This window comes from Dermacentor albipictus, chromosome 2 (genome assembly GCF_038994185.2).
Source record: "Dermacentor albipictus isolate Rhodes 1998 colony chromosome 2, USDA_Dalb.pri_finalv2, whole genome shotgun sequence".
Taxonomy (NCBI): Eukaryota; Metazoa; Arthropoda; class Arachnida; order Ixodida; family Ixodidae; genus Dermacentor; species Dermacentor albipictus.
Window position 1 is genome coordinate 68,929,531 of NC_091822.1, and position 18,292 is coordinate 68,947,822.

General features: G+C 46.3%; 1 protein-coding gene and 1 long non-coding RNA gene across 2 annotated transcripts in view; one reads left to right on the forward strand and one right to left on the reverse strand.

Moving 5' to 3' along the window:
- The first annotated feature begins 3,463 nt into the window (after positions 1-3,463).
- LOC135903195 (sulfotransferase ssu-1-like) overlaps positions 3,464-18,292 on the forward strand; it is a 34,032-nt gene continuing 19,203 nt past the window's right edge. The window contains exon 1 of the mRNA XM_065433597.2: positions 3,464-3,639. Coding sequence (XP_065289669.1) covers positions 3,623-3,639 — 17 coding nt within the window. The 5' untranslated portion in view covers positions 3,464-3,622. The remainder of the gene's footprint in view (positions 3,640-18,292) is intronic.
- Positions 16,767-18,014, reverse strand: LOC135903242 (uncharacterized). Its single transcript, XR_010564761.1, has 2 exons — positions 17,741-18,014; positions 16,767-17,418 (listed from the first exon to the last, which is right to left on the reverse strand). It is a non-coding gene; the product is annotated as an uncharacterized lncRNA (long non-coding RNA).

Genomic DNA, 18,292 nt, shown 5'->3' on the forward strand with positions numbered 1-18,292 from the left:
TTTTGCATAATGAATCTTTACCAACTAGCTCAGCTTTCTGTCGTTCTAAGCTCCAGAAATATAATGCGAGATTCCAGTCCACTGTATGAAATGTACTTAAGCCACAAAAAAAGTATGTGCCAAACAACACCTCATCAATTAAATTAATCGACTAGCAAAGCAAAGGCTTCACAAGATCACGCAGTGAACTCAGAAGTTTGTGGGCAGTCAGTTGATGTCCATGTCAGGGACCTCTGGGGAGTCTCGGTAATTTCCTCGATGTTCGTCATCGTGCCCTTACACATTGTATTACAATTCTTCCTTTCTCATGACACCTTTCTAACAGTCATCACGTATCACCACTAATTCAAATATAAGCAGACACTTATATCTACTGTTTATTAAATCTTTATGGAGAATATTTTGAGCATGAGTTTTCTCAGAGATAATGAATGGTACAGCTTAAAGGAGCACTAAACAAAAAGTAAATTAATTCAATTTTGGCGTTTTACCTGCCAAAACGACAATCTGATCTTGAGGCAGGCCGTAGTGAGGAACTCCGGATTAATTTTGACCACCTCAGGCTGCACGGGAGCCCTGCTACCTCCCCTCAATTTCCCAATTTCCAATTGTGAGTTTGAGGGGAGTGGTTGCGAGTTGAGGGGATCACTGCTCGTTCTCCAGCCAACTTTCTCAATGGGTGCTGCTGCTGTTTTTGTTTGATACCCCTACCAGTGCAGAGCTGTATTACATAGGTCATAATACCTTTATTCTGGTAAAACTAGAACGATGTTTACTCATATACACCACTAATGTGCGCACTAAGTTTCTGAACGCCCCTCTTATATCAGAGAAAAGACGGGGAATGCGGGAGATGGAAATTCAAGACCATGAGCGAAACGTGAACAAGGTGAATGCAGGAGCGAACGTTTCGACAAGTGGACTTGTCTTCTTCAAGGCGACATATGCGTTCCTCGCCACAGTATATATAGGTGGGTTTCTTCTAAAGAGGAAAGGGTGTGAGGCAGGAGGACGCGGAAACGAGGGAAAATTTGTTAGCGTGTCGAATTGAGAGTGAAGAAACGCTGTGTACATGGTCAATGCCAGCCACCCCCCCCCCCCCTTCACCCCGGTCTGTCAACACACGCGCGTTAGCCGGCGTGTCAAGGGCGTCTGACACGCCGGCTGACAAAAAAAATGACAGGAAAGGGAAGAAGAAAAAAAGGAAAAAAGGGGGGAGATACGCCAAGAAATCAAACTAAATGTTGTTGCCTATAGCTTGAAGTTTAGCATAGCGAATAGATTCTAAAGCTCCCTTTGAAACGTTTATGCCTATTGGTGGCAATGTCTTGAACTTATGGATAAGGTATGATTCTCTGTATTTTCTTTCTCGTTCAGATCGGAAATTTGACTGTAAGATGTAGAGTTTAAGTTCATCAAAGTTATGACCTGGTTGGTTGAAATGCTCGGCGACGGCTTTGGGAAGCTTTTTAGCTGTGTCCGCGCGATGTCCGTTTAATCTGACGTTCATTGATTGTCCTGTTTCACCGATATATTGTTTCTTACAGAAGGAACATTCAAGCATATAAATCACATCCGAACTTGTGCAAGTGAAGCTAGATTTGACTTCATGTGTATAACTATTTGCGGTGCTTTTAATTTTAATGTCACTTTGAAGGTGCCTGCAGGTTTTGCACCTAGGGCGACAACATGCTTTTATTACGGGGGAATGCTGCTGGCTGACTTTTTCGTGCACTAACATGTCTTTAAAGTTCTTGTTTGGCGATAGTTAACCCTAATATTGAAGGCAGCTCCTTCGTATAAAAACCACAGCGTGACATTCATTTACTCCCCATCTAACTGATACTACTGAAGTTTTGCTAACTCTCAAAGAAAGTATTTCACAGAACTGCTCCACCGACAAAGCATTATTCCAAGCTTATGGTAAGGCGTCATTTACTTCACAACGATGCGCTCCCCTTTCGATCTGTTCTCTATATAGGGCTCGGATTCACAGCAAAAATAGCTTAACGACTTAACTATAGCTGCTTCTATGGTCACAACAAACTTTGCTAATTATTGATGTTCATGTTGCCGATAACGTATACATGCCACCTGGAAACCCAGTGGGACGACAAGGCAGATATGCACAGGCATCTCGTTCCTTGACTGATTTTAAAAATTTGTGAAATAAATCAGTTACTGAAGTGCGAAAAGCTGAAATATCACGCTGTTACGTTATTTTGAATGTTCTATTCCGGTAATGTAAGACCTGGAGTGCCATGGTATCTGCTTTTCCGTGTTTGCAAAGAGCGCCTACGCGAAGCCGTTTGCGCGAAGCACTCGATGGCGCCGAACGGAGATGAAAAAAGAAAGTTAAACGTGCGCGAACTGGTGGAAAACAAAACACACGCGGTTGGCAAGGCGTATAACTCGCAGCACTCGGTGGCACCACTCCTATTTTATCTCACGTATCGCATAGAAACGCATGTACACCCTTGAAATTCTTTATTATTATCGCGCGATAGCCTCCTCTGTTTTCTGATCGCGCGAACGTCAGCCGCACGGCGTGTCAGCGGCCTTGCAACAACACGGGGTCACTCGATCCTGAAGCGAACAGCGCAACACAATGCAATTTCGCCCATCCCTGCCCCCCATCATTGCTACAAGCCCGCTCACACGCCATGTACTAGACGGCGTGGCGCAAACGAATTATCTTCGATTACAGTACAGATCGGATGGTGTAACGTCGTTTTGTTTTGCGCTCATTAATAAGGCTAACTCAACTGGTGCTCGAACACCGTATAAGAAATCGTGGCGTACAACATGTGCCGTTTTAGCTGGCACCACATAGCTGCCCTTACGTCAGCACAAGCGGAGTGTGAAGTTAAACCAGGACAAAACTCCGTGTTACATACCTCATATCCAATGCTGTACAACCGATTCTCGCAACGAAACGGTAGTACTAGGAATAAAAAGTAGAAAAGAGGCGCGCGGAATACACGCACAGGTGCTGAACGCATTTCCGCGGTTTCGTCCACCGCGTCACAATGAACGAACAAGAGTAATTCGAAACTGTCGTGTTCGAAACACTCACTCACCTTTGATGTCGCTGAGACGGAGGCTATCATTGCGATCTTAGAGGCAACATGTCCACAAAAAGCGAGCAACACGCAGGAATATTCCAAAGAAGTCACAGCGAAGCACACAAAGAAGGCAGAATACACAGGACGTTCTTAAGCTAACGGCGTGCAAAAGCGCAAACGCGCATTCACACAAGTACACTCATACAAAAACACGCTTATTTTATCACAACTTGTAACATTTGATAACAAATTTTGTAATATCATGTTATTGCTGAACAATTGCTGCGATTTCCAAGTGTATGAAAGTTTTCTGCTTAGCTTCTTCGATGAACTACTTTCTTTATCGCAGTAACGCAGTGCACCAGCCGAAGCTAATCGAGCTCGCGGGAAATGGCACAAAATTGAAACGTCGCAAGTGCCATGCCATGTGTGGGCACAGTTTTCGTCGTTTGGATTTTAAAAAAAAAATGAAGTAATGCGTGCCGCAACTATGTGAACTGAACTATTGAAGAGGAAAGTACAGAAATGTCGCTCTTTGTGCTTCTTACTTCGACGTCATGGCAAACTGCAGATGGTATGTCGTCCCATTCTTTGAACATTTGTGCGTGTGCTTCTGCGCTCTGCGATTTGTCACCGGAAAAGTATAGCAGCGCAGATTGTGCTTGGTGGCCAAGCAGGTTCCCAGCACATTGACCAGCACCCCATCTATGCGACAGAAAAGACTTTGGCCTCCATGTGAAATATGAGCACCATGTAGCACATATCGGCCAAGCTTTTCGTTTCGTTCTATTGCGCGCAACGGGGTAACATCTAAGCGAAACGCACTATGCAAAAACGATGTTCACTACTTTCTCCGCCACACCCGCCGTGGTGGCGTAGTATTGCGCTAGTAACCCGAGTGCCTGGGATCTAATGCTGGCCGCGGCGGCTGCATTTCGATGGGGGTGAAATGCCAGAACGCCCAAGTACTGCGCGTTCGGTGCAGGTTAAAGAACCCCAGGTGGTCAAAATAAATATGGAGTTGCTTACTACGGCATGGCTCATAATCAAAGCGTGGTTTTGGCACCTTAAACCCCAGACTTGAATTTTCTTAACTTCCTCCGCCATCTTGATCATGTTTAACAAGGAGGCATGCAATGCCGCTTCCTAACACACAGCCAGGCCACTGGCCACTTACAGTGGACGCCGATGGAAATGCAGGATGCTTCCAATCATAGACTTTTGGTCACTGCTTGTAGGGACGTTAGTCTTCTCAACCTGCATATATATATATATATATATATATATATATATATATATATATATATATATATATATATAGTGGGTGTTTCAGCTAACTTTAGGCCGAGTTTAAACTCTATGCACTCTGTGACGACGCGACCAAACGCATGTTTCTCACTTTTGTATGTAGCGTGTGGCGCTATTTTTGTATTTTGCTGAATCAGCCAATTAGTGAAGGATAATTAACCAGCTTCTGAAGCAAGGAAGCTAGGAATAAAATTCAAATTAGAAAGTCACAGAGCAGTCGGCAACACGCCCGAATAAACAGTTTCTGTCTTTCTATCTCTTAAGTTTTAGTGTTTTTCAGCTTACTGCGGATGCCCGCGAAATAAAAAAAAAACACCACGTGACATGCCCGCCTGCGAGTCGTGATTGCACTGCTCCTAAGCCTTCCGCGCACAAACGAACATAGCATTTAACCGGTGTGAACACCCGCCTGCTTATCGCCATCACAAACCGCCGCGAGGGAAGCACATCGCTGGCGTCAATACCACAGCCAACGCCTTCGTCACTGCCCTGTCGACAATTAAGCGGTAGCACACCCTGCTAGATGCTATGTTCGTTTGGGCGCGCTGCAAGGATGGCGCGCAAGCGGGTATGTCACGTGATATTTTTTGTATTTCGTGGGCACCCGCAGTAAGCTGAAAAACACTGACACTTAGTAGATAGAAAGTTAGAAATGGCCTAATCGGACGTTTTACAAGTGATCTAAAACTTTCCAATTGGAATTTTTGTCTAACTTTAATGCTTCAGAATAGCTAACTTTCTTGACTAATTAACTAATTAAGAAAAATACAAGACTAGCGTGACACATACAAACGTGAGCAACATGTATTTGGTCGCGTCCTCTTAGAGTGCATCGGCATATTTTTAAACTCAGAGTAAAGTTAGCTGAAACACCCGGTATAAGAAAGAATGCGCGTGAAAGAGAGAAAGCTCTTTCCCAAGAAGTGCATCAACTTTTCACATAGAACCTTGCGGCAACCATACATATCTCTATCTAGAAATTATATACACGTGTGTGTGTGTGTGTGTGTGTGTGTGTGTGTGTGTGTGTGTGTGTGTGTGTGTGTGTGTGTGTGTGTGTGTGTGTGTGTGTGTGTGTGTGGGCGTGTGCAAGTGTGCTCGTGCGTGCGTGTGCAAGTGTGCGCGTGCGTGTGTGCGTGTGTGCGTGTGTGTGTGCGTGTGCAAGTGTGCGCGTGTGTGCGTGTGCAAGTGTGCGCGTGCGTGTGTGTGTGCGTGTGTGTGTGCATGTGCAAGTGTGTGCGTGTGCAAGTGTGTGTGTGCGTGTGTGCGTGTGCAAGTGTGCGCGTGCGTGTGTGCGTGCGTGTGTGTGCGCGTGTGTGTGTGTGCGTGTGTGCGTGCGTGTGTGTGTGTGTGTGCGTGTGCGTGTGCAAGTGTGCGCGTGCGTGTGTGTGTGCGTGTGCGTGTGTGTGTGCGTGTGTGTGTGCGTGTGCAAGTGTGTGCGTGTGCAAGTGTGCGCGTGCGTGTGTGCGTGTGCAAGTGTGCGCGTGCGTGTGTGCGTGCGTGTGTGTGTGCGTGTGTGTGTGTGTGTGTGTGTGTGTGTTTGTGCGAGCTCGCAGGGTATTTTACGTAACTTAACATGTGAATCAGAAAATTATAGAGCGACATGAAAAAACTTCTCATACAGCTTTCTGTTGCTCAATACGTGCCACATAAAAGTATTTTTCCGAGCGTGAAAGAAGCCCACGAATACACGCAAAGTGCCTCGAGCGGCCACTCGCGCAGCAATATCGCGTGAATTTGCGGGCCACTTTCAGGCTTGAAAAACGGTTTTATTTAACCCGTGTTGAGCAACAAAAAGCTGTATCGGAAGTTTTTGAGGTTGCTGAACAATTTTCTTATCGACACTTTTCATCTAATTATAGTATTTGCGAAGTCGGACAATTATTTCATTCGGCTGAATGAAATCAAATTCTGCTGAATGGAAAAAAGTCCCTCGGTGATTTTTGCATCACTAAGCGACGGCAAACAAGATTACCTTGCTCTATCCAGCTACATTGCATTCCCATATTTTTTATGTTCTGGCAGAAGTTAGCTGAGACACCCGGCAAAGGAAACGTGTGTGAATGAGAGATTTTCAAGAAGTGCATCAACTTTTCAAATGTAACCTTGCGGCCGCCACAGATGCCGCTATCATGATATCGTGAAGTCATATATATATATATATATATATATATATATATATATATATATATATATATATATATATATATATATATGTGAAGACAAATGGTACGACATACGTTGAATCAGCACAGTATATTTGTGGGACGCTTCGGCTGGTGGACCAGCCGAAACGTCAGTCAAGTATACTGTGCTTAGTCAACGTATTTCGTACTCGTTTTCTTCATTTTGCTACCGGCGCCAGCGTAATGTCCTGAGCCATATATATATATATATATATATATATATATATATATATATATATATATATATATATATATATATACGTGCAGGGCGTTTGAAGTAACTTAAACCGCAGACGTATCTACTAGGTGGAGAGGGGGCGCCAGACAGTAAGGTGAATGGGGTACCTCCCCTCCCCCGCTTTCTGAAGTGGGGGACGGGCCAAGTCACGTAACTTGAACTATAGGCGTATCTACATGATGCGCAGGGGTCACTGTCCCCCTGCCCACTCGTTAGAGCTCCCACACTCTACTACTGCATACGGCGAACTAAGCATCTCTGTCTTCAATGAAGAGCTATTTTTCCAGCCATTTTGTCTCTCGCACAATCTCACCTTGTAAGCAGTGCATATTTTTTTTAAGCTAATACTTCCGGTTAGCCTGCGCTATTGTTCTCCGTTATCTCTGGCTATGTCATTCCCCCACGTTTGACGTATTAACGCCAACAGAGTAAAAGCTTAGGAAAACAAAGAAGTATAAACCTAAAATGCACTGATTTCTCGCTACAAGGTGAATATTCAAATATTGTGCATCAGCTATCGAGTCTAAGTGTGGTTTCAAGAGCTTTAAATATTTGTGTGCAACTTGGTATTACAGTGCGCTTAATATACCATGAGTTGGGAATCAGGATTTTCTTTAAAACTCCACAGGTCTGTTGTCGGAGATATTCAGAAGTGTCAGATGAAACAATTCTTTTGTTACATCAGTGTGAAGTGTAAGCTTGATGTAAAGAGTTACCACGCTAAATTTCTGTATGGAATTATGGTCCTTGATTACGCCAGTTATCACGTGTAATTAATGGCTTTTAGCTAGGGGTTTAGTGCAGCATTTGTTCTTACTGCTACAAACCCCCCAGAATGCGATTTTAGCAGCGGAATGCGTTGATTTTTCGCGCCTGCCTTTGCAATGCCGTGGTTAGGTTAAAATCGGCTGCTCGAGAACTAAGCAAGTGTAACAAGATCTTTAATTGTAGCATGATAGGACACAGACAGAGACTAGAAACAGAAAGGACGAGCGCTAACTCTCAACTAAATTGTTATCGAAACTATCAACACATATAAAGGTAATTGCAGTTACCGCAGAATATGAAATGACAAGGTCTAAAGACATTAGTTAAACATATGAAGAGGAAGGAAAGCCAAAAATAAAATAAAAAGAAACTAGTTGAGATTAACATGCCTGCTCTAAAGATATTGAAATTCGCATTCTAGCAGAGATAATGATGCGTGGCTAACGCATTGTTTCAATTGCGCTTGTAAACCTTCGTTTAAGGACGCAAAAATTATTTCAAGACACAAATGTCAGACCGCACCGGAAGTAATCAAAGCATTTCACATTAAAAGATTAGGAGAGACATGCGTTAACCACGCATCATTATCTCTGTTAGAATACGAATGTGAATATCTTCACAGCACGTGTGTTAATCTCAAGTAGTCTTTTTATTGTTGTTTTTTTGGTTTCCCTACCCTTTGATATGTTTAACTAATGTCTTTAAACATTGTTAAGTTCATGTGCTGCGGTATTTGCAATCACCTATATATATGTTGATAGTTTCAATAAAAATTTAGTTGAGAGTTGGCGCTCGTCCTATGTGCTTCTAGCCTCTGTCTGTATCACTTCGCGCTACAATTAAAGATCATGTTACCGTACCAACTCGCACAACTTTCTATCCTTTTGCAAGTGCAACAAGGCCGAGATTCAGTAGTGCTGTTGAAATGAGGTGGGCAGGCAGGCCCTTCACATCTGTCGCGCTGACCCAGGCGGTGATATTCGGAATTCCATTAGTTCTACTACCGCACAACGCTGACTGTGTGGCTGCGTCCGACACTCTCTTAGGCTTTATTTACTTTTGAGTGCGGGTGCACGACAACTGGAATGCGATTTGAACTGCAAAAACGACTAAAGAAGGCGCGAGCTGGGCCGGACGTAAAAAAGGCCCATAGATGCACGCAGGCGCGACTTCCAGCAATTTATATTTGTGACAATGCTCGCTACATTTATGCCCCAAAGACATCAACGCAATCCGATCGTATACCGGTGCGCAGTACGAGATGAAATAGACACGCTTCACATGCAGTCAAATCTGACTAATCCCTGCTTCACTCCAAGAAAATCGAGTTGTTTCGCTTTAAACACATTAGATACCGACCAGCGTATGCGGAACAACACTCCGGTTCAAAAGCACGTCTATGATGGAGCGAAGCACATATTCACCGTCAGAAACTTTGGCTGGGCGGTCAAAGTGAGGTAAGTAGCTGTCTCGGGTGACAGACGCACATTATGAAGCGAGCACAGGTGCGGTTGGGCGTTGCTCGGAGCATTGGCGTGTTGAAGCAGTTCTAACTGAAGAACGCTGGTCGCGCAGTCGATGAGAGCAGAATGATGGGATAAAAAGTGCAATCCAAAGATAACGTCGGCAGTTGTCGATCACAGCAAAGATCACAGTATATTGGTCGATTCCGCGTTCGATCAGTATTTGTTACGGGTGGGAGGAGAGCGTTTAGCTTCGTAAAGTGGTATCCTTTCACGATGACATTTTCTGCTGAGCCGTATGAAGCATTCTTGTGGATTGGGGACACGACTGAGAACACAAAAGTGATTGCGAAATTTGGAATGGGTCAAGCATGGTATTTATTCATTCAATACTGCTACCCCTTGGCAGCGAAGGCCTCAGTGGTTAAAAATCGAGCAATAAAATTCAAGGGGCACTTAGTTGTCTCTACGTGGATGAATGCGAAAGCACTGCGACCACCGCGCGATGCCTGTGCTCTTTCAGTCATATTAATTTAACTTCGCCTTAATTTACACCAAGGGTCGTACGATGGACTCCCACCAAAGGTCGAGATTTCGACTTCCAACAAAGGTCGCGGGTTGGAGTGTTTAATTACGACTACTTTAATTTCCTTTGCCATAATTAACGCCAAAGTTCGTGTGTTCGAGTGCCTCAATGAACTATACCTTAACACAAAAAATCGTGGGTTTGACTCCCAACAATGGTCATGAGTTCCAGTGCGGTAATGATGTCTGACGTAATGAAGCATCAATTATTTGACTGCCCTAATTAACGTTGCCTTAATTAATTGTGCCTTAATTAACGTCATCAATTGCCTCGATTGGCTCACTTGACTTTTTGGACCATCGGGGACACGCCAACGCTGACAATGCCGTATTGTCGACCTCGTGAGCCATATGATGCTTCCGCATTAATGACCAACATGAGGTACAGGTGTGCAATTTAGCATAGTAGAGGGCAAAAAAATGTCACAACGAAGCTCGTTCAAAACCTATACAAGATAGAAAAGGAGTCACCTCTTTTCCACTACTGTGAAGAGGGGTGCAAGCGAAGTTCGGGATCTGCGACTCTTGGTTGTCGTAATGTCTCGGCTTCCAGTTCCCACATGGCGAGGTCCGCAGGGGAGGTATTCTGTAAGAGTCCACCTAGAGGACCGTCCATTTCGGCCATTCCTGATTGGCTAGGGCCGCTCGTCCTCTCCTCGATCGTACAGCAGCGGCCGAAATGGACAGTCCACTAGGTGTACTCTTACAGAATACCCCCCCCCCCGCCCCCCAGGTCGACGACTAGCCATTTCTTGAGCGAGTTCCCGGCGGCATTTATGAAACACCGCCTGCTCTTCGGCCGACCGCAGGATGCCAGGCCCGCTCCCGCTGTCGTTCATTCAAAGAAGTCTGCTCTTCGGCAGAGCGAAGCAAAGACGGCTTCCCCATCTGAATTCTGTGCGGTCTGCACTGGCGGGAAACGGATGGTGCGTGGCGAGCAAATACGCGACCACAAGAAAGCATGTGATTGGCTCGCGCCTTACGCTACCCCTACGTTTTTGTGCATATGAAACTCCGCTTTAAAGGGTGCGTATCATGAACCGACAGTGCAACAGTGAACTGACAAGACTACTCGCAGCGCCCTCTGCGCTTTCATTCAGGCAGCGTCCGGGCCCACCCGCTCCATACGGCGTGGCGTGCGCACGTCCGACTAGCCAATATTCTAGGGACCATATAAACGCCGAGGAGCGAGTGCCTCTAAGAAGCACCCAAGTCAAATATTAGGGTCGCCTAGCACTTTTTCTTCCTTGAGCAGCAGTTCGCTCCTTTTATAATGTATAAGGAAACTTCAATTTCGGGATGGCCCAGCTTGAAATTTGAAGGTAGGTGACCTTAAATTTGAGGGTGGGCCAAGTGAATTTTTCGAATGGGCCAAATTGAAATTTGGGGGTGATACAAAGAAAGTTTGGGGGTGGCAACTTGAAATTTGTGTGCGGGTCAACTTAAATTTGGCCGTGGATCAACCTAAAGTTTGGGTGTTGTCCAACTGAACTTTGGGGTTTTGCCAACTCGAACTTTGGTGGCGGGCCAATTGGAAATGGGGGGGTGTGCCAAGATTAAATTTCGGGGTGAGCCAACTTGAAGTTTAGACGTGATCCAATTTGAAATTTGGAAGTGGGGCACCTTGAAAGTTGGGGGCGGGCCAACTTCAAGTTTGGAGGTTGGCCAACTTGAAATTTGGAAGTGCGCCAACTTACATTTGGTAGTATGCTTTCGCATGTTTTGGAAATTCTAGTGGAGTTGTCAAGATGTGACTAAATGGGAGAAAAACATTCGTTTTTTAAGCTTGTGTGTTAAGCCGTGGAGAAAAATACAGCTTAAAACAAACTGCTAGAATACGCAAGAAACAAATCAGATTTGCACGCGATAATACATTAGCGAAAGAACGGTGTCTTAGATTTCAAAATTTTGTGGAAAACGCTGCTCATTCGATCAAAATTTACGTTATCTGTACTGAGTTGTTGTTTTTTTTTCATTAATGTATGTCCGCGATGAATCCTTTTCGGGCCGTATGATGTTTAATTCATGAAGGACGTTTTTTGCTTGGTTAATATTTAGGATCATTTTCCGGATGAACAGATTGAGCCTTTGATTATAGGTGATTTAGGCACAGAGAAGCTGAAGCTGCAGGCGGTGCCCAAAATATTCCTAGGTTAGCAGTCACACCGCACAGTCAGCGCAAACGTATTAAATTTTAATCTTTATTTTAACCATCTATTTGAAGCCATCGTACCCGAATGACTGATGCAGCTTCGGTCAGCGCTTTCCTGTGCCTTAACGACGTAGCTGTATAGCTCATCATTTACAGTGGGTGGTACTTAGACTGTATATAGCTTCTATTTCTGATGAACTCTTTGAGGCTGCCGTGCTTCAGAGCTATTTGCGACGATACACAAAGCGCACGTATCGAAAACCCGTACCGAGAGACGCCAACGTGTGCGCCCACTATGCCTGTCGTGAATCCAGAACATACATTTTTTACATGTTCCATCCCCCTAAAAATTTTAGTACTGCCTTTTATGCTCATCACGGTTGAAATAAGGTTCTCAGGTGCAAATTTCAGCGTGACATGAAATAAATAGGAGCTAAAACAAAGTCCCGCTCGCAATAACGTGCGGCGTCGTCTGCTACGCTGCATCGGACAAGGGGGCGTCACCATCGAGGGATGAGAGTGCGTCAGGGGAAACGAGCGCGAAGCGGAGAAGGCCGGTGAAGGGCGGCGAAGATGGCGCTACATTTACCGATTGAGGGATTTCATAATGCAGGAAGGAAAAATACAGGAGGGAGCATTGCGTCACGCAGCCTGCTTTGGCAAGCGAATGCTCTGTCAAGCTACAGTGATGGCCCAACACGTCACCTCTGGCGTCGAGATCACGGCGCAAATTCGAGATTTGCCGAGACATTTGGTTACCGGTAGTTTTTATTTGGTGCGCGCTCGGTCGGCAGCTGCTAGCTGCTCAGATGGAGGCCTCCATGGCTGCTCAACTGCTCTGCCTGTATCTCTGGCTACATTTTTCTCTAAATGCTTGTTTCGCTTCGGTCGTTTCCTGCAAGGCATGTGTTCCGCCTTTGGGCGAGTTGTGAGAGGCTCACAATCCAGCGTCAGCGCATTTAGGCTACATGTATGCGTCGGTCGAAGTAAACAGACCGTTGCGAGCGAAAAGCTGTATGTATTCGTCACATTTTTGACCGAGACCTTGCCCGTGTGCGCTTTGACCTGTTATGCGAGCGCTTTGATTTGCATCGTCGCTGGGTCAGTGGCAACTTACTCGTGAGGGTTTGCATGCATGCGATTGATCGCATTCCGGGAGAGGAATCATCCGTCCAGACAAGGCGCGGTGCAGCGCCAGATGACGCTGACTCCCGCAAGAAAGGGTAAGTTACATTCGCTATCTAGGTGCTATGCTGTGTTCTAGTGAAGCGTGGTGCGTTGTCCAATTTATGCGCTTCCAATGAAGGCAGCAGTAACTGCAAACAACGCTTGTTCCAGGCTGTGGAGTTTTGAGACTGATATACGGCCGTTTGATGCGGTCTCCGCTATGTTCGCAAGCGCTGGCCCTGCTTCGAACACTGCGTACTGCGAGCACGAGCAGATGGTACAGTGGCAGTTCATGGGAGGCATAGCATACTATTGCAAAAAATTATGGCGTTTTACCTGCCAAAACCAGGATCTCATCAGGCACGACATAGAGGAGGACTCCGTAATAGTTTGGGCCACCCGGAGTTCTTTAACGTGCACCTAAATTTAAGTGCACGGGTGCTTTCGCTTTTCGCCTCTGTCGAAATGCTGCCGTCGTGGTCGGAATTCTACTTCGTGATCTCGTTCTCAGCAGCCCTGTACCACAGCCACTAAACAACAGATCACTAGAAAGCTGCTTGGTGGCAGTTAAAGGGGCACTAACGGCAAATATTAAGTCAGGCTAAAGTGCCAGATTAGTGCTCGAGGATCTCTAAGGCGTCAATATTATCGCGAACAGAGCCCTAATAATCGAGAAGTTGAGGTAAGTGCAAGGCACGGTTGGCGACTCACCCGGGACATTCAAGCATTTGCCCGACGACGAAGGCACTGTTCAGTTAAATTCTATCACTAGTACTCAACTAATCGTTGCAAAAAAACATCCTTCTATTGTATTATAAGACGAAACTGAATGCTAGTTGTTCCATTCCATTTCATCTTATTAGAACAAGAACTCATTGAAATTACCCTTGGCAGTGACGCGGACGGTCGAAAAGTTTCATTTCCACTCGAATCATTGCCGCCCACGCTATCGTGTTTCACTAGTTTCCTTATTGTCTAATTCTGCACTGGTTTTGCTGGCTAGCGAAACTCTCGCAAGCTGCAAGTAGAAGAGAATTCAACTTCCATGTGATGTCGCGGAATGCCAGAACAGTATACGCCGCTCGGCCAAAAAGCAGCTGCGCTACATCTGCAATGACGAATCCGCCATTCTGTCTTGGCTCGGTAGCGCCATCCTACAGACGGCGCTACTGAGCCAAGACGAATCTCCCGGTTGGGTAGCAGGAGATTTGAATTTCTAAAAAGGCATTCGGGCACTTGAGATGCGATAGTGTCGTAAACTAAGTATTTTCTTGGCGCGAAACAAGCATTGTGAGGGTTCTGGAATGGTGTTTAAAGTCTACGTTGACTTCGTATTTGCCTTGTGACCCTTTATTCGTTACCCGAAATTTCCTTAGCAGGTCACGCGAGCAGGTCTCTTGGTCTGAAGGTATCCCGTGGAAACACACGCCCGGGTCTGCATTTCTCTCGCTAGACGAGCATTGTGGTATGCTGCAATGACGCATTGCTGAGAAAGCGTATGGTGGTAAGCTTAATGAACGAGGAAATACCATGAATTTTGTGTGCTTACGCACAGATCGCAACGGGCGGACGTCGTCTGCTCGAGTTTTACGAGCGCGTCGCGGCGGCGGCGGCGACGAAGCCTCCGATGTGTTGCAAGCATCTCCCGTGAGGCGGTTACAGATACCGTACGAATTTAGAGTCACTGGCAAAAATTGGCAGTGGCTTAGCTCGGCAATGCCAAGATATGCGTTGAGAAAGCTAAGGCATAGCATGGTTAGCCTTGGTCACGGTAGCCTTGGTTAATCTTGATTGCAAGTCCGAAAGCTAAGGCATAGCATGGTTAGCGTTGGTCACGGTGGCCTTGGTTACTCTTGATTGCAAGTCCAGGTTAGTCTGGTAGTCTAGCTACGTTGTGGCGTTCAGCCAGTCGTTCGGCGCGCTGTTCGTCTGTTTCCTAGGCGATTCATTTCCTCTTCATCTCGTTCCGATGTGGATTCGAGGCTCCTTCCTGTTTATCAGAATTGTCGCCGTCCATACTGCCGCCTCAACTGTGGTTGCGGCGCACGCGAGCTCTCCTTTTCTATCCTCCGACATGTCATCAGGCATGCGACGCAGCTGGTGAAGCGAGCGGAGGCGAGCGCACGACGAGGAACGCGATGTGACGTCATAGCCAACGGCGGCGGTGGAAAGGCGCGGCGGTATGCAGCGGCGGAACACCCGTGATTCGGTGCTACTAGTGGCGCATGCGCAGTAGTAACTAGGGAGCGAGATAGAGAAATATCCGCGGCGAGGCGCTCGTTGTGACGTCATGTGCCTCCTCGGAGCACCGCTACGGTGAAACCGCAAGCTCACGGCCAGTAAATCTTTCGCTTTAAAATTCCAGAGAGCCGCAAAGGTACGCGGCATGCCGGAAACAGTGGGTGGTGACAGCCATATCTCTTCCAGCCCGCCAATGTACTGGCAACGCGCATTGAGGGAGAGACGGATTCCCCCCCGCCCCATCGAATTTCGCGTTCCGCTTGGCGAAACTGGACTATTTTTGTGCATTTGTCCATGGATAACACAAATAACGCTGATATATCGACGGTAATAGACGTACTGCGCGGAAAGCGATGAAACTGCATATAATGTGCGGCAATGGTTTCGATGCTCGCAAACTCTCCGCGTCGCTTCGTGGACTTACGTTCTGCGCCAAGTTCTATGTGCGCAGCTGGAAACATACTTGCATGCGCTCAATGAATTTGCTTCAAACGTCGTTTACTTGCCAAGTGGGCCTTGAAGTGTGCTTGCGCTAAAAAACGCAGCTTGACAGTCGACGGAATGTGCAGCAGGTGTTCCGGTTGCTTTTAATAATAATATATGGGGTTTTACGTGCCAAAACCACTTTCTGATTATGAGGCACGCCGTAGTGGGGGACTCCGGAAATTTTGACCACCTGGGGTTCTTTAACGTGCACCTAAATCTAAGTACACGGGTGTTTTCGCATTTCGCCCCCATCGAAATGCGGCCGCCGTAGCCGGGATTCGATCCCGCGACCTCGTGCTCAGCAGCCTAACACCGTAGCCACTGAGCAACCACGGCGGGTCCGGTTGCTTTTATAGCGCTCATTCGCGTTCTTTCAACATACACAAGCAAGCAGATGTAAACATTGCTTACAGCTGGGCTGGTTGATCTCTATAATCGGAGCGAAGTGTTCGCGGTGATTTGGTGTAGGTTTCTAAAGTTGCCCGTCATGTACTGGGCATAAAACGTGAGTAGGCGCGGCATACCGACAAATTCGTGCGTTGCGGCTACTGGCATATGTGGGAATGCGTGCTTGTAATGTCCTCATTGATTTGTCAGATGAGTTCTCTGAACACAATGCTCCACGTTGTAATAACTCGTTAACAGCTCTTCATCCACGCGAGACGCAAGTTTGTTTCCGTATATGGGTATAAAATTGTTTGTATGCATGTGTTTTTATCAAGCATTCTTGTATTTTTGATCAGGTCAAACTTGTAGTGCACTTACTTCCAGAACATTTACTGTGTTCTGGAATGTTGTCTTGCTTGTTCTTGACGTTGCCAGTATTTCACGGTGGTGCAATCGATCTCAAAGCCCACACATCATTTTCGATCGTACTCCTTTTATTGCAGACCCAATAATAGAATGAGACCATTAACATAAAAAAATATATTGTAGAAGGAAGTGTCTGACTTGCTTTGTGTTGTCGGCACAATTGGCACCTTAAGAAAAGTGTTCAATCACGAAGAAAGATGTGGAGGCAAACAACATATTTCCCAACAGTAACATACAGCATGAAAGAAAGTCCTTATTGCAACACCAAGTTTTCACACAATAACAGGCATTCAATCAATCAATCAATTTTATTTACCAGAAACAAAAGGAACTGGAGGGACACCTGGGCAAAAAGCTGTCGCAGCAGCTTGACGGAGGCCCAGGGTCCCTTACATGGCAGTTCGACCGTGAAAACACACAATCCAGCCCGACGGGGGTGTTTTTTTAACATTACTATAGAGTTAATTATGGGCAAACAAGAGAAGCCTCAACGTACAGCCAATGGTTCGGCAAGGGGACATGGGGGTATTTGTCGGGTGCTCCTCGGCTCCCTGTTGCTTGTGGTGTGTTACCTGAACATTCTGGGTTACTAGCTGTGGGCTGGTGGCAACGTGGTTGGTTGACGTTTGCTTGCAATTAGTATCAGTGTCAATGTCTATGCAGAACGCATTTTTACTCACACTGAAAGTTTAGTGCTAATGAATCATACATAAATGAAAAAAAACTAACGCACGCGCAACCTAACAAAACTGAAAATTAAAAACAAAATATCGCAAGACATATTAATGTCCCAACCATAAACATCACAGCGCGTTCAATCCATGCATGCATCCAGGAAGTGTATTTCTTGGTGGTTAGCACTACTGATGCTTCGGTCGTGCATTTGTCGTCGCTCTTCGAAATCTGGCATGCCTCCGCTGCCAGGTAGGCTTTCTTGTCTTTGTTCCTACAAGAGCACGCGTAGAATAAAAAGTAGCGTAAAGCAAAGCTGGCCCCGCGAACCGAAATTGAAAGGTAGTTAGTACGTGATTTCCAAGATCAAGAAACGAAGCGAGCCGCGGGAACCAAACATGAAACAATAGCGCGAAGCACAGCAGGTCACGTGAACCGAACAGTTCACTCGAAACCACTTCTACAAACTCCACCGTTTTCAAACGCTCCAAGCAAGTCAAGGTGAGGGAACCGGACATGTTTAGCAGTCACACGTGAGTACAGTCGCTTGAAATCCATAACTGCCAAGTAAAATGCGCGTAAGTTATGGAACATACTTAGCTCGATCAAGCGGGTGTTCTTCAAATGCGTGAAGTTTTTGCGGCCAATTCTGTGCAGCCAAGCAGAACGTTGATCCCGGTCGTCGTTCCCGCACGGAGTGCAGAAAAGTGCCTTTCCGGACTCCGTTTGGTTGCTACACGCGAAGGCGGAGCAACTAGGCATAATGTTACGGCAGCTCCTGTCGCCTGTGCTCGACAGAAACAAAGTGCTCCCGTCAACCCCAAAGTGCACGCACTCCATCCGCGATGCGTCCACTTCGCGTTCGACGGGCCTACTGAAAGTGCTTGGAAGGAATAAGGCGGCAAAAGGTCACGTGACACGAGTGACCCAATCACCGGTGGCTGCCGAAGGCGGGGCGCGCGGAAAACAAACGCGATGCTCTGAAATTTTTTTACATTGGCTCTATACAAAGTGGATCAATCTGAAGGGGAAAGCAAAGGGCAGGTGGGTTTTTGCCTACGTCGCAAGCATCTAGCTAAAGGCCGGCGGTGGCCTAATACGCGCGTCATGGCAACGTCATGCCTCAGCCATTTGTTTACGACGTTAGA